The sequence below is a fragment of the Physella acuta genome, unplaced genomic scaffold (genome assembly GCF_028476545.2).
Source record: "Physella acuta isolate Inbredline_101_S28 unplaced genomic scaffold, ASM2847654v3 ptg001115l, whole genome shotgun sequence".
NCBI lineage: Eukaryota > Metazoa > Mollusca > Gastropoda > Physidae > Physella > Physella acuta.
In genome coordinates, this window is record NW_026732632.1 from 27,451 (window position 1) to 43,105 (window position 15,655).

General features: G+C 44.0%; 1 protein-coding gene across 1 annotated transcript in view; it reads left to right on the top strand.

Moving 5' to 3' along the window:
• LOC131955918 (serine-rich adhesin for platelets) overlaps nucleotides 1-15,655 on the top strand; it is a gene marked incomplete at its 5' end in the record, with an annotated part of 58,827 nt that overhangs the window by 23,053 nt on the left and 20,119 nt on the right. Inside the window, 3 exons of the mRNA XM_059320237.1 lie at nucleotides 4-134; nucleotides 526-810; nucleotides 1,067-2,769. Of these exons, the coding sequence (XP_059176220.1) occupies nucleotides 4-134; nucleotides 526-810; nucleotides 1,067-2,769 (2,119 nt within the window). The remainder of the gene's footprint in view (nucleotides 1-3; nucleotides 135-525; nucleotides 811-1,066; nucleotides 2,770-15,655) is intronic.

Genomic DNA, 15,655 nt, shown 5'->3' on the forward strand with positions numbered 1-15,655 from the left:
TAGCACCGCCTACGATGGACGCCAGGCCAACCTTGACCTTACAGGTCTGAGAGCAGAGGACGCTGGGAGGTACACGTGCGTGGCCGAGAATTCTGGGGGCAAGGTCACACAGGACGTTTTTGTCACAGTTCAAGGTCAATATTTGTTTTGTCTCTGCCGTCTTTTAAAATGACTTAAAATTATATGGTTGCTATTCCATTTTCAAAAGCAAATAGAACAGATTCTTCTGTAACAAAAACCACAGTCTGACATTTAAGGTATTGATTTGAATATGCACGATACAGCTTTCCCTGGCAATGATCGTAGTCCAAATCTCAGTTTGTAAAGGATGACAATGTTTTGGTCAGCCCAGGTAATCAAATGTCCAACTCTGTAGAACTTTGGCCTTGGATATATATGTAAGATACACATTTAAAAGACTCGTTAATTTGGCTCTGGCTGTCTTATGTAATTTTTGTTACAGTTCACGATGTAACACATCAGAATTAAAGTGTGCATTGATTTTGTCTAACTGTGTTCCTACAGTGACCACACCCCCAAGTTTCACCTGTAGCTTACAGGACGTCACCACGACCCCAGGGAAGGGTGTGCTGCTCAGGTGTGAGGTGTCAGGTGTTCCCCAGCCAACGGTGGCCTGGAAGAAAAACGGGGCCATGCTGGGGATGACCAACAATTACATTCACTCCTACAACAACGGGGTGGCCAGACTAGAGGTGTTGGCCACTGGGGTAGAAGATTCTGGAAGATACGAGTGTGTGGCCAGAAATGTGGTTGGCGAGAGGTCGTGTGGCTGTGTGCTTACAGTTCAAGGTGAGGATGTGATCACATTACTGCAGTGGTCCTCATTTTGTGGTTACCTTAGCACCCATCAACTCTCTAACTTGTGCATGCTGTACATCAATACTTTTATAAGTTAAATAGGCCTACGTTTCACTTTTAGTGATTTTTTTTTCAAAATTGCAATAATATAAGAAAAAATGTTCGGTAATATACCTGTACATCTATATATATCTAAAAGATAAAAGCGGGTAATTAATAATTAAATGACCCCCCTAATTTCTACCAGCTCTCAAGGCTGTGGAAACCAGAGCACCTCAGGAGGAACAGGTGACAGTGGCGCCCCCACAGGTGAGGAGGGTCTTCAAGAAACTCTCCGACCCAACACCTGTGTCCATCATCTCATCCATGCTGCAGAAGGCGGAGACAAAACCTGCAGATGTCACATCAACCCTGCCCAGACCTGCAGGTCTCATATCAACCCTGCCCAGACCTGCAGATGTCATATCAACCCTGCACAAACCTGCAGATGTCACAGCAACCCTGCACAAACCTGCAGATGTCACATCAACCCTGCCCAGACCTGCAGATGTCACATCAACCCTGCACAAACCTGCAGATGTCACAGCAACCCTGCACAAACCTGCAGATGTCACATCAACCCTGCCCAGACCTGCAGATGTCACATCAACCCTGCACAAACCTGCAGATGTCACAGCAACCCTGCACAAACCTGCAGATGTCACATCAACCCTGCCCAGACCTGCAGATGTCACATCAACCCTGCCCAGACCTGCAGATGTCACATCAACCCTGCCCAAACCTGCAGATGTCACGTCAACCCTGCACAAACCTGTAGATGTCACATCAACCCTGCACAAACCTGCAGATGTCACACCAGACCTGCCCAGGGCAGAACCCAAACCTGCAGACATCATCACATCCGTCCTTAAGAGGGCGTCCACTGTCCAAAGGTCGCACACATTTACCCCAGGCTCCAGAACATTCCAGCAGAGCACTGTAGAGGTCAGCAGGGAAAAGGTGGATAACTCTGGTCTACAACAGCCGGAGAGAATTGTCGCCCCACAACCTGTCGGCGTCGTCAGGACGACCACTTCCATGACAACCCAGTCAACAACAGCTCGCGACACATCTGGGGCCGATAACCGGGTCCTCGCTAGTGCTGCTAGTCTGGAACTTAAAAAACACGAGGCCCCGCCTGTGTCCTTGACCTTCAGCCCGAGCCCGGCACCGAGGGCGACAAATCTGTCGAGATCTGTGTCCTTGCACGTGGTTAGAACCAGCGCCACGTCACCAGAGAACAGCTCGCCCGGCGTCAAACCGGGCAAGTCGCCATCAAGGGAGAGCATCGCCAAAGCAGGTTCCCTTGAAGTGATTACAGAGTCAGTGCCCTTGCATCTGATCCCCGGGTACCGGTCCGTCTCGCCCCACTTTCTTACCTCCCCTGACAAACATCTATCCAGCAGTGACAGCAACATTGGTCAAGCTCCGGTCACCCGACTGGACGCCTCACACAGTCAGACATTGTCCGGATCTTCTTCCTCGTCCTCTGTGGATAACACGTCATCTAGTTCCTCATCTTATAAACAGTTGTCTACCTCATCGTCACACCTCACAACCACAGCATCAACAGCATCACCATCCTTGAGGTCATACAACAACACAGACGATAATACGTCAACAGCATCCACGAGAGTTGAAAGCACCGTCACGTCTACCTCATCCTCTCTAAGGATAGACAATACGCCAACAGCATCTTCAACGGTACACAACAACACATCCACAGCATCACCCAGCACACAGACTGAGCACAGCAACACGCCCGTGACCAAACTGTCCAGGGTTGGTCAGCTCCAGCGCCAGTTCCTGCAGAATGACCAGGCGGCGTCCAGAGACCAGCAGACGACAGGGGTGGGGGTCAGGAGGTGGCACTCCCTGCCTCCCCAGGAGTCCAGGCCAACGGTCATCAAGGTAAGGCTGGGGTGCTGTAAACATGGGCTCTCACGATAGTTGTGGTTCTATACAGTCGGTGGGTGGGTGGGTGTGTAAAATAGGGGTCAACGCTCTCTCGTCTACCGCCTGCCTTTGGTGGTCGAGTCGGTAAAGCTCATGGTTGCTTAACCGAAAAGTCTCGAGTTCGAACAAGGCAGATGAGGCTGGGGACAGCCACTCTTCTAGGAGAGACAACTCCAAAATCAAACAACTGCTGCTTTGTAGTTTGTTCTTGGTTGGACAAAGGCTATGAAAGTAAATCCAAAAAGAAAAGCAGGCTCAAATCGGAGTCAATGGCCTCAATGGCGCATAACCATGAAATTAAAACATGAACCAAACACAGACACAAATTTACACACAACTTACATCCTTAGGTAAAAACTTACGCACAAACCAAATGTACTGTACATCCAAACATGCATACAAACATTCCAAACCTCAGCTTAACTTCACCAAGCGCAGGCAAACCATCAATCCAACATGTCTTGCCGTCCGCTATAAAATCGCTGGCAGATTTAGTATGGATAAAGTTTTATTAAAGCACGACTTACAGGTAGCAATACACTAGTGGACATTGATCGGAGTCAGGGGTCATTTTGTCCAAGTTCACTTAGCCATATGTCTGACTGCCTGGTCGCATTGAGTCCGATCTATCGGAGACGTATAATGAAAATAAAACGTTCAAAGTAAAAGCCAGTTTTTGCCTCTGTTTAAAAAAAACCACCATCTCATACATTCAGGTATTCCATACTTGACCTGTCCCGTGTTAAAATGTTTACCTGCCGGCCTCATGTTTACCTGGCTTGCAATACCTGTGTACAGGTAATTCTTGCGTAACCCGTGTGTTGAGAGGTGTTCCGGCCTGACTATCCCTCAAATTATTTTTTTTTAATTTGAAAAACCTCCCGTATAATTTTAAAACAAATTCTTTTCTCTAAGATGAATCCCTGATTACCTTGTTTATCATTTTGGTACGTGCTGTGGTCGGTATGACCCTTTGTTGGTCAGTCCATAAGTCTGTTTGTCTGTCATATGGACCGCTAGTCTGCTATAGTCCAACTGTGTAGTTTGAAGTTTTTAGCTCACTCAGTTCACCTAACACGTTTATCAACATCCAAAGGAGCTCACAAACATGGTGCTTTAAAAACATAAATTCCATACAACACAGTGCCGACACCTCACCCCTACACATACACCTCACCCCACCCTAGACATACAATAGATATACGCCACCCTGTACCGACACCACCTACAGATACACATCATATACCCCACCCTTTACCTACACCCCCCCCCCTATACCAACACCCCCCCCCCCTAGAGATACACACATTAAGTCCCACGCACGTACACAATAGAGAACTTTAAAATAGGTCGCCGACTGTTTCTGTTTGTAAAATGAGAACCCAACGCCCCCACACCACCTCCCCACACCACCAACGCCCCCACACCACCTCCCCCACACGAGTACCTCCCCCACACCACCACCTCCCCCACACCACCACCGCCAGAAACAAGGCGCACACTCTGGAATAGGAATTGCCTGCTATAATTAGACATTCCAAAGTTGTGATTCCCACCGGGGCTACACGATTAACAAAAGTTTCAAAATAACGAAACAATTTCAGCGGTGAAGTGGTTAGAAACAAATTGTCTCGTAATTCTCTGGGCGAGTCACGTGTTGGACTGTTGATCTACTGTAACAACTGGCGGTGTTCTGCCTTAGGTGGGGCTCTGGTTTAGTTGGGGCTCTGGTTTAATTGGGGGTCTAAATTAGTTGGGCTCTGAATTAGTTGGGCTCTGGTGTAGGTGGCGCTCTGAATTAGATGGCGGTGTTATGTCATTGATGGGGCTCTGATATAGGTGAGTTTGCTGGTAAAGCTAATTGGTGAGTTCTATACAATGACAGCTAACTGGTCAGTGACTAAATGTTGCACACCTCAGTCACCACCCAGAGATCACCAGTCTCACAGGTGACAGCCTGATGTCAATTTGAATATCGGGTTTTGACATCTGTAAGGTGTGACATTTGGTCGTGAGATGTGACATTTGGTCACGAGGTGTGACATTTCGTCACGAGGTGTGACATTTGGTCGAGCCCTAGACGAGCATGTCGGACCCCTTGTCTGCTTGCTGCCAGTATATCTAAAGACAGAAACGAGAATGCCAGACCTGGCTAATTAACGGGGTCATCCCATAGCTAATTACAACGTCATCCTTCATCTAAGCACAACAATTTTAAAAAGTATGTAGGGTTTCATTGCTTTACGAAAACTGTACGCGAGATCCTCTAGGTTTTTTTAGCGTAGGGGAGGGAGGTGGAGAGTAGAGTTCAATCTGCTCGTGTATCTTTTTTTTTTACTTCTGGAAGCTTCTAGAAATAGAAAACAGCATGAACCGGTTGTTTCCCTTTCCAGCTACCTGTTGGTTACCTGTTGGTTACCTGTTGGTTACCTAGGAAACTGCCAAGACGGCGATTGTATTAGCTCCCTATATTTTGCTAAAAAAAAAAAATTTTCCTTGAGAAAAAATCTGTACGCTACGAATATAAGTGAACGATTTTTAGCCTTGTTATTGTCGTAGTTAACCTACTTACTCAACTTCCGGTACCAGCTGGTATATCAACTTCCGGTACCAGCTGGTATATCAACTTCCTGTACCAGCTGGTATATCAACTTCCGATACCAGCTGGTATATCAACTTCCTGTACCAGCTGGTATATCAACTTCCGGTACCAGCTGGTATATCAACTTCCGGTACCCGCTGGTATATCAACTTCCGGTACCAGCTGGTATATCAACTTCCTGTACCAGCTGGTATATCAACTTCCGGTACCCGCTGGTATATCAACTTCCGGTACCAGCTGGTATATCAACTTCCTGTACCAGCTGGTATATCAACTTCCGGTACCAGCTGGTATATCAACTTCCGGTACCAGCTGGTATATCAACTTCCGGTACCAGCTGGTATATCAACTTCCGGTACCAGCTGGTATATCAACTTCCGGTACCAGCTGGTATATCAACTTCCGGTAGCAGATGGTATACATCCCTGGTTAGACCCCAGACTTCCTGTCTATAGAATAAATAAATAAAATTTATTTTTTGGGGTGTTAAAACAACAACATGTTCAGATTAGGATGCGTGTGTCATTACGATGTTTGTAAACTAAATACAAAATATTGTTGTATCTTATATTTTTTGTAGCGATTTTAACATTACATTAGACCTCGTCTCATTAAATATCTTACTTAGTGGCATTGGCCTCAGGGATTCAGTATCAAACATCTTTTCGGCTCCGTTCATATAGTTTCGGCTTCTCCCAGATCTTCACGGCTCGTCCTACATTATTGCGGCTCCTCACATATTTTTTTTCGTCCCCTCTCATAATATTTTGGTACCTCCCACATCTCGGCTCCTCCCACATAATTACATCTCCTCCCACATCTTTTTCCCACTCCCTCAATATATTGGCTCCTCTCACGTCTTCTCTGCTCCTCCCACGTCTTCTCGGCCCCTCTCACATGGTCAAGGGCTCTGCTTCTGTACCATCGCCATAGCGGCCCCTAAATCCCCACGACTTCCCTCTCCTACACGTCTCCGTCCGTACAAGATCTCCCACAAAAACAAAAAACGACTGGCACCAAGCGTTGCATGCCGAGATGGGGTTTTCCCGAAAAGTTGCCACCACAAAGGTTTGTTGTACGTGGCTAGAGACTCGATGATATCAGCTATTTCAACACATTATCCACTTCCGCTAGACAAACAACTCGCCTCTTGTGGGGCCCTGCACGTCATCTTGTGGACATTAGACGTGACGTAGGGCTGACATAAAACATGACGTATTTTAAGGGCGCCTGACGTCAAATGAGCTAAAGGTCAAAGGGTAATTGGCATAAGAATATGGGGGGTCATCATAAAACATACTTGACATGTGTAAGTGTCCCAGACTCGACCACTAGCTCACCACACTGGACCACTAGTCAGCTTACCCTGAGTCCCACCCACACCAATGTTGAACTGCACACACACACACATACACACACACACAACCACCACCACCACCAGCAACTTTAAAACATCGCCAACGAATTCAGCGCAAACCTTCTCGGCCAACATTTCTGTCATGCACTGAAATGTTTGCTAAACAAACACATTTCTTACTCACCAATCTGAAAACACATGTTTGCAGTTAAAGTAAACATTTCACACACCATTTGAATCGACTGCATGCACACGTCAGACTTCTGCTGAAAGCTTCAATCTTTTCATACAAAATTTAATTGAAAAAAAAAGTTTTCTTACATACCCGTGTCTACTTAAGACGATTGATGAGTAAGCCACAATGTTGTTGACTGGTTTAAACCTTGGCTCTGTGCTCATTAATTTTTTTCGCGTGGTGTTTGATTTCTATTTTTAGATTGAATTCAGTCAACATTTGAGCGGATTTTAGTTTGCTTTCTCGTCTTTTGATAGAGTGGGGTAACGTTAGTGGTTGGGTAGGGACGGTAGGGGTCTTATGGGGTCAGAGGAAGGGCGGGGGCAGCAGGGGTCTTATGGGGTAAGTGGAAGGTTGGGGACAGCAGGGGTCTTATTATGGGGTTAATGGAAGGGTTGTAAAAGTAGAGGTGTTAACATTGAAGTCGTTGGATAGATTTTTAAATTATTGGTGATTACATAGGGGTCAGTGAAAGGGGTCTTATAGCAGTAAATTAAATCAGACTTGCACTTTCCTGGATCAAACCCGTGCAACTAACCTAGCATTACCTGGTCCAACCTTTACCTGGACAAACTTTCACCTGTAGGAATCTTCCCCCCCCCCCACCCCCTACCAAACCAGATCCCCTCAGACGTCATCGTCCGCCATGTTCAGCCCATCCCATAATACCCATCTCGTTTACCTTTCCAATTTTATGTCACCTGACATTGTTATAGCCCCACCCCAGCCCCCACCCCAGCCCCCACCCCATCCCAGCCCCCACCCCACCCCAGCCCCCACCCCACCACAAACCCCAGCAGCACGCCCAGCAGACGCGTGTGGAGCCACATGGACTCGATCACACGACGGTTGGTATGGCGAGATATCCCACACACTGCTGCCCTAATTTATGATCTTTAATAGGAATATTTACCTCCGAAATTACCCTCTCATCCCCGAATACCCTTATCGTTTTGTCTTTAGGCCCCCTTGGATTATCTCCCTTCTTTCAGCCACCTTCTATTATCTCCCCTTGAATTTGTTGAGGCTGAGCCAAGTCTTTTGGCACGTTGAGTACTTCCAGTGGTTCTCAAGTTCTCAAACTTCGCCAAGCTACCTAAGTTTACCCAGTTACCTTTTTTCTTAGTCATTTTTTTTCTAGGTGATATATATTCAAATATAGTGTAACAAATTAATGCAGCTAACAACCCTTAAATGGTTGTAGAAACAACCATTTTACAATCACAACCTAGTAAATCTACTATTATTTAACACTAGTCGTCAACACGTCTGACTACTCACGATGTGGTATATGTTAGTACAGAATTACTTTACAGAAAACAATTTTTAAGTGTTTTAAATTTGGTGTTTAATGGAATATAACCAGACCCCTTTAAAATCCCCTGAGGTGGATTCGTTCCTAGAACTGTGGCTCCTGGTTATAAAACTTGCAGAGGTCGACGCTAATGTTTGTAGACAAGCGAGGTAAACATTGAGCGGGAAAAAATCAACTTCATTAACTTTTATTTTTTTCCTGCAAGCAAAATTATCTTCAGAATTCTTTTGTTGTAGTGATTTTCTGTGCATTTTTTCAAGCTGTTGCTGTTTATTACATACATTTTTACCTCGTAAAAGTCTTCACGCTATTCTTAATTCTGTCCAAAACCTAACTGTGAAGTCTAAAGTCTATAAAAAACCTAACGACCTAGTCCAAAATCTACCTAAAACTTGACAATAAAGTCTATCCAATATCTCATAAGAAAGTCTAAAACAACCCAAACCCTAAAAGTAAAGTCTAAAGTCCACCCACGATCTTACAACGGTCTAAAACCTAGACAAAAACAACAAAGTTTAAAATCTACTCAAAACCTCATTGAAAGCCTAAACCAAACTTTGTGTCGGCAGCATTAATCTCTCGCGCAGGTATTTTCTCCTATAGATAATGTCGGGGTGAGTTTATCCACACCGATCAGGCTCACTGTGAACAGGATGTGGTTACCTCCCCCCCTCCCCGCCCCCAATACTCACGGAGCTGCTTCATGCAGTCAATACAAACCTCGTGTGTCACGTGACTCAGCCTTCTGGTAACTGTGTCTCCATCTTCAGCTACAAACAGATCAAAACATCCATCTTGTGCCGAGACACGGCAACAGTAACTCTACCTCAGCTACAAACAGATCAAAACATCCATCTTATGCCGAGACAAGGTTACAGTAACTCTACTTCAGCTACAAACATCAATCACATAGCCTCACCGTACATCATATATTTAATTGTCTTGCTCTCACCCCTTGCCTATATCACATCTATATGTTATGTGCTTGAATACATCACGTCATTGATTTCTAGATTACCCAAATTTAAACTTGTTTACTAGAGTTTTGGGCCCTGCACCTCTACAACACCTGGAGCTCACGAGACAGTACGACCTCCACTTCTCGAGAGTTCCAATTTATGACGAGCTTTAGCCCTCCCCCTGGATCACCTTTGATTCTCATCTTGCTGTCTGTAGCTTCCTTGTTTCCACCTTAAGGCAGACGTTAAATACAATTTATCTGGCTGATTACAAGATGAAAACGTCTCGCCGATAGGGTTCAAAAGTTGATTTTTCTCGCGGCCACGTCACCGATCTTGTCTTACACAAAAAGATTTATGGCAACTTTTTTTCTGGTTATCTCAAGCCTACGCAATCAGTGGATAGTTGAGGTTCTAGCCTGGTTCTGTAGGCACGGTCCTTCTTGCTAAGGTACGCGTAGCCTAGCCTTACTGGAGTTGACATAGCTTTGTCCAGCTAGCCTGACCTGACCAGCTTTGTCCAGCTAGTTTGCTAGACCCAGTAGAAATGACCACAAAGTTTTCTCCCTTTCCCATCCACTCTCCAACTATCGTCCTTCCCATCATACCCTGCTGTTACTTCCTCTCTTGTCGCCTACCGTGTTCCCTTTTTTCTACTCTAGTAGAAGGGGAACTAATCAGATTAAAATATACACTATCTAAACGGGTTTTTTTTTTTCGTTCTTTCTCTCTAAGGGGGGGGGGGGGGGTCTGTAAGATATTTCCCTAGAGAGCGGGGGGGTGGGTTAGGGGTAGGGGGTTCTGTAAGAGAGTTACTTAAAGAGCAAATAAAAATAAATGCCCAGTACTTTAAACACAGCTAACCTATAACCTTCATTCAAACTTTGACCCCCCCCCCCCCCCCCCGATTGTAGGAAAAAAAGTCACAGGAAAAAAAAACACAGGAAAAAAAAACACAGAAAAAAAGTCACAGGAAAAAAAGTCACAGGAAAAAAAGTCACAGGAAAAAAAGTCACAAATATATATTTGCATGATATTTGTTAATACTTTTATGTATTAAATATTTAGAGAGTGCAAATTAACTTAGGAATAATGAAATGTGATGTAATGTGTCTAGGCTTTATACGCATAGAAATTTTTATAATTCATCTAAAAATATTTATTATGAAGTATGTAGATTGTAATTATTTTAAACTTAAGATTAGTAGCATTTAATAGAATGCTCCAAAGTCCACGTTTTTCATCTTGTTTTTTTTTTTTAAATACCAATATTAAATTACCGTGAAATGGTAAGTTCATCTGACTTGCTGCCCTCAACTCATGGCAACAATAGTTATGATTAGTTCAACCACCTTTACTGCCCACATTTATCACGCTCATTACATAACAAAACTTAGGATCAAAACAGAAAGCCGACAAGGTTCAAAGGCTGTCGATGACGCATAACGTCAACAACACAAAATATGTTCGGACAATGCCTACTGAGGAGAGGCCGACCAGAGAATAGCCTACGCCAAAATGTGCCTAAATTTCTTTTATAATTAACTTTTCAACCGCGTATTTAACTAAATACATAACACATGTTGAGATTGTTGTGTTAATCATCTTAGAGTAATTTTATTTACAATTGTTATAAATCATAATGCTTTTAGCGTCTATAAATAATTTATGCTATAAAAAAATACAACCCACAACAATAAACATACAAAATTTTACAATTCTTAACAAATTAATAAAAATATTTCTAAAAAGATTTTTGTGATTTTTTTTCTGTGACTTTATTTCTGTGACTTTTTTTCCGATAAAGTTTTTCCACTGTGACTTTTTTTCTGTGACTTTTTTTCCTAGCAAAAACTGTGACTTTTTTTCTGTGTTTTTTTTTCCTGTGACTTTTTTTCCGTTTACCCCCCCCCCCCCCCCCCCCCCGCCCTGCTCACAGAGCCCACCCGCCACCTCTATACTCACGTACTTTACCGTTTAGAAAAACGTGTTTACCACGATATCTCCTCCAACTTCACCAGTAAAATGTGTGCACGGTCGCCCTTCGTTTTTTCCTCTTCTTGCCCAAACTTCACGTTTAACTGTAATTTTCTTCGTTTTTATCCTCGGTCGTTAGGTTCCCCCCCCTTCCCCGTCCGTTAAAGTTTACCTCCCCCACCCCACGGAAACGTGCGTGTTTACCTGAAAGCTCCACCGTGAGCAGAAAACGGAGAAAATCTTGGAGCGTTTTTCATCAGACCAGCAGGTAAGTGTGAGTATCCCGTACCTAGATAGGCCGCTGTGGCTCACCTGCGTGCTGCAGTCGAGATTAGCGCCACGCGTTCATCCCCCGACCTTCTTTACTTAGTTTCGGTGCCGCATTTTTCACTTTTAAAAAAAAAATTCTGAGAGTGAAATAACGAGAGCGTGTTCCGTCTGGAAACTTCACTCAAGGAAATATCTTCACTCAGTTTGGGCTCGGGATTATAGGAGTCACTCGTTACCATTCCAAGAGCCGCTTCCCCTTTATTGTCTCCCTTGTGTGATCCTTTATATTTTTTCGTACTTTTGGGTAAGTAGATATACTCTCTATTGCGCTATTTTTAGATGTGTGTCTGGTTTAATTAACTTTGTATCCCCGTGTTGCCTCTCTTGATCAAGTTTTAATCAAGTGGATACGACAGATGTAATACTGGTGATATATAGGCGCGTTAACCAACGGGTCGTTTGACTAGTATTGTTAAAAAACCATGGTTGTAAGCTTGATTTTCCTTTTGACTCTGGTGGGTGAAAGTTTCGTGTGATCTACGTCAATATGTGCATTTTAAATCAATCTAACAAGTGAACTAGAGTTTAGTCCCTTGGTCTCCGTGACTGGATGAGTTAAGTACAGGTAACATAGAAAATCACGTGTTATCGCTTTACGTTAGATAAGGGTTAGCTGGGTATCGATACTTAACCCCGTCTAGCTCGCTAGTCCAAGTACTGAACATCAACTCTGAACGATACCAAGTTTAATAAGTGCTATCCTCTCTGTAAGCCAACACAGTTGGTTTGCATTGAGGGTAGTTTACTGAGTACTGAGCTAGCTGGCACTGAGTTTTAGACCCGAGCATCCAGACAGCCAATAGTGACGTTTTAATCTTGGCACACGGCTCCTGCACTAAGCACCCATATTAGCACCTGCACTAGCATCAACCCAGTTTGCATCGACCCACTGCACCTACCGTTAGCACCATGCACAAACACCCAACAATTGCACCTATTTTTAGCACCCTGCACACACCCCCTAGAAGACACACCTCAACATTTCCTGTAAAAGCAATCATTACCTCAGCCAGCGGACTGTAAATATCAAAGGGAAGCTATTATTGTTCCTCCGCCGTTGTCTCCCTTACACCTTATGCACGTCTAAGCTGGCTCATGAAGACGATTCCTGCCCAAACTCCGCTGCCAAATTCCTGTGTGAGCGGATATTTGTTTTCTTTCTCGGGTGTTAGTGCTCATCCAGGTGGGTTGGCCCAGCTTGTTAGAATATTTGATCATGAAATTATGGGATATTTGAACAAGAGGAACGTGGAAGACAAGATATTTAGTTTGACCGATGTTGAGATACTACACGATTTCGTTACATTGGGTGGAGGTGGTGGATGGGTGGAGTGTAATGGGGATGTCTGGTGGATGTTTTCTTTTTGACCGGACAGATGCTGATGATGCAGGTTGTGTTATCTGATGGCGTAGTACACACTCCTTCACGCTACACACGGGGGTGTCAGCGGTCGTTTATGTACGGGTCATTACACCCTGGCGTGATGTCAAAGTGGGCGCAGTTGTAAGCATCATGGCGTCTACGTGACGTCACGGATTACGTCAGCGATTGCGTTTAATGAACAGCTGAGCTTAAGACGAGGGTTTTTTCTTGTGTCGCTCAAGTAGTGTGTGACCTTTTGATCAGTTTAGACAATAGGTCTTTTTCTTCTGCTGACTGCTTTGTTAGCTCACTAGCTTTTTTCAGCTTTGTATATATATTGCATATGCATCATGTATATATATATATATATATATATATATATATATATATATATATATATATATATATATATATATATATATATATATATATATATATATATACATATATATATACATATGTATATATATATATGTATATACATATGTATATATATATATACATATATATATATATATATGTATATACATATGTGGATGGATATATGGATGGTTGGATGGATAGATAGATAGATGAGAAACTAAACTGAATGCATATGTGGTTAGTTTCCCCCAATTTCCGCCCGTTAGTTGAGTTACGAAGGGGGGGGGGTAGATTTGAGCTCACCAAAGTTTGTTTGTTTCACATTTTGAATGTTTGTTTCCAGTCTTAATATCCGTGTGTTTGAACACATGAGGTCGCGGCATTTAGCAAAGGTCGGCGGGGGGGGGGGAGGAGGAAGGAGGCAGTAGAGTAGGTAAATGATGTAAAAACAAAGCTCGCGAGATACGTGGCCCAACAATAATCTCGGCACTGGGGATACACCACTCAATGGACGAGAGATAGGCGAGGGTTTATTTACCAGCACTTGAGAACAGCAGGGTTGGTTTTTTTTTTTTGGGGGGGGGGTAGATTTTCTTTTAGTTGATTTCTTGTCTGATTCCATTGATAATGTTGTAGTACGTCATGGGGGGGGGGAGGATACTTCTGGCCTGATGGTGGAGGTTAAACATACTGAAGGTGTAGATAGTTGCGAGGGGGGGGGGGAGACTATGGCATTATGGGCAAGTGGGGGGAGGGGGAGACTATGGCATTGGGTTGATGAAAATGTCCACATGGTAAATTACAAGAAAAATATTTTTAATACTGTTCTACTCGTGGCTGTATCTATGAACTGTTATGGCTCTCGTCTTTAGAAGTTTATAACTTTGTTTTGGTAAGCCAGTCTACACTCTACGGTTGAAAGTATCGATACTTGAGTATATTAGTACACTGAGTAAGGTGCAGCGTCCAAATAAAGAACCGTGGGAGATATTTTTAAAGTCAGTATCGATATTAAATATTACGTTTACATACAAAACTACCATCTGTTACATCTTCATAACTCGCTTAACTTGATGTAATAAAGTAGACTTAGGATGAAAGTGTATGACCTTACAGAACTAAATGTAACAAAGTAGACAGGATGAAAATGTATGACCTTACAGAACTAAATGTAACAAAGTAGACTTAGGATGAAAGTGTCTGACCTTACAGAACTAAATGTAACAAAGTAGATTTAGGATGAAAGTGTCTGACCTTACAGAACTAAATGTAACAAAGTAGACTTAGGATGAAAGTGTATGACCTTACAGGCAGGAGTTGTGTACTGTAGGCGTGTGTGTTGCTGTGTGTGTTGCTGTGTGTGTTGCTGTGTGTGTTCGTGCTCAGATTCTACATCAACCAAATACGCTGTCTTTACGCGACGCTTTAGAAAATATTTTAAATGTAAGCTTAACCTAAAGAGTAAGGTGTAAAGTGAAGTCTGTTTACATTATAGCTTCTAAATTGTTTCCCATCGCTAGGACCCACCCCCACCCTCCGGAAAACTTGATGACGTCATGTAAAAAGTCCAACAGCTCCGTGTTGGTGCTGTCCTCTAGCAGAACCCAACTTTCCCGCGCCTGTCGTCCCCCCCCCCCCTCCTATCGCCTGTGTTTGTAAACAAGTTGCCCTATATCTCGCGTCAGTCTAGTTGGGTTCTGTACCCGCTAACCTTTGGGAGTAGAGTGGTCCTAACTGGCCAGCCGGCACCTGGTGTGGTCTGGATCTGCTGATGGCCTGTAAATCTGGCCAGCCGGCACCTGGTGTGGTCTGGATCTACTGATGGCCTGTAAATCTGGCCAGCCGGCACCTGGTGTGGTCTGGGTCTGCTGATGGCCTGTAAATCTGGCCAGCCGGCACCTGGTGTGGTCTGGATCTACTGATGGCCTGTAAATCTGGCCAGCCGGCACCTGGTGTGGTCTGGATCTACTGATGGCCTGTAAATCTGACCAGCCGGCACATGGTGTGGTCTGGATCTACTGATGGCCTGTAAATCTGGCCAGCCGGCACCTGGTGTGGTCTGGATCTGCTGATGGCCTGTAAATCTGGCCAGCCGGCACCTGGTGTGGTCTGGATCTGCTGATGGCCTGTAAATCTGGCCATTTGTTGTGGAACACGTTAAACACTTTCTCTTTGGATGATTCCAGAGTATCATGTTTTTGTTGAGTTGGCTTGTAACGTTTTAATGTTTCCAATAATTTTTGTTCAAGTTTTTTTGTAATGTGAATGTGTGGTAGAGCTTCAGGTAGAGCTACTACTACCACCACTACCCCGACTGCTACTACTACCACCACTACTAAT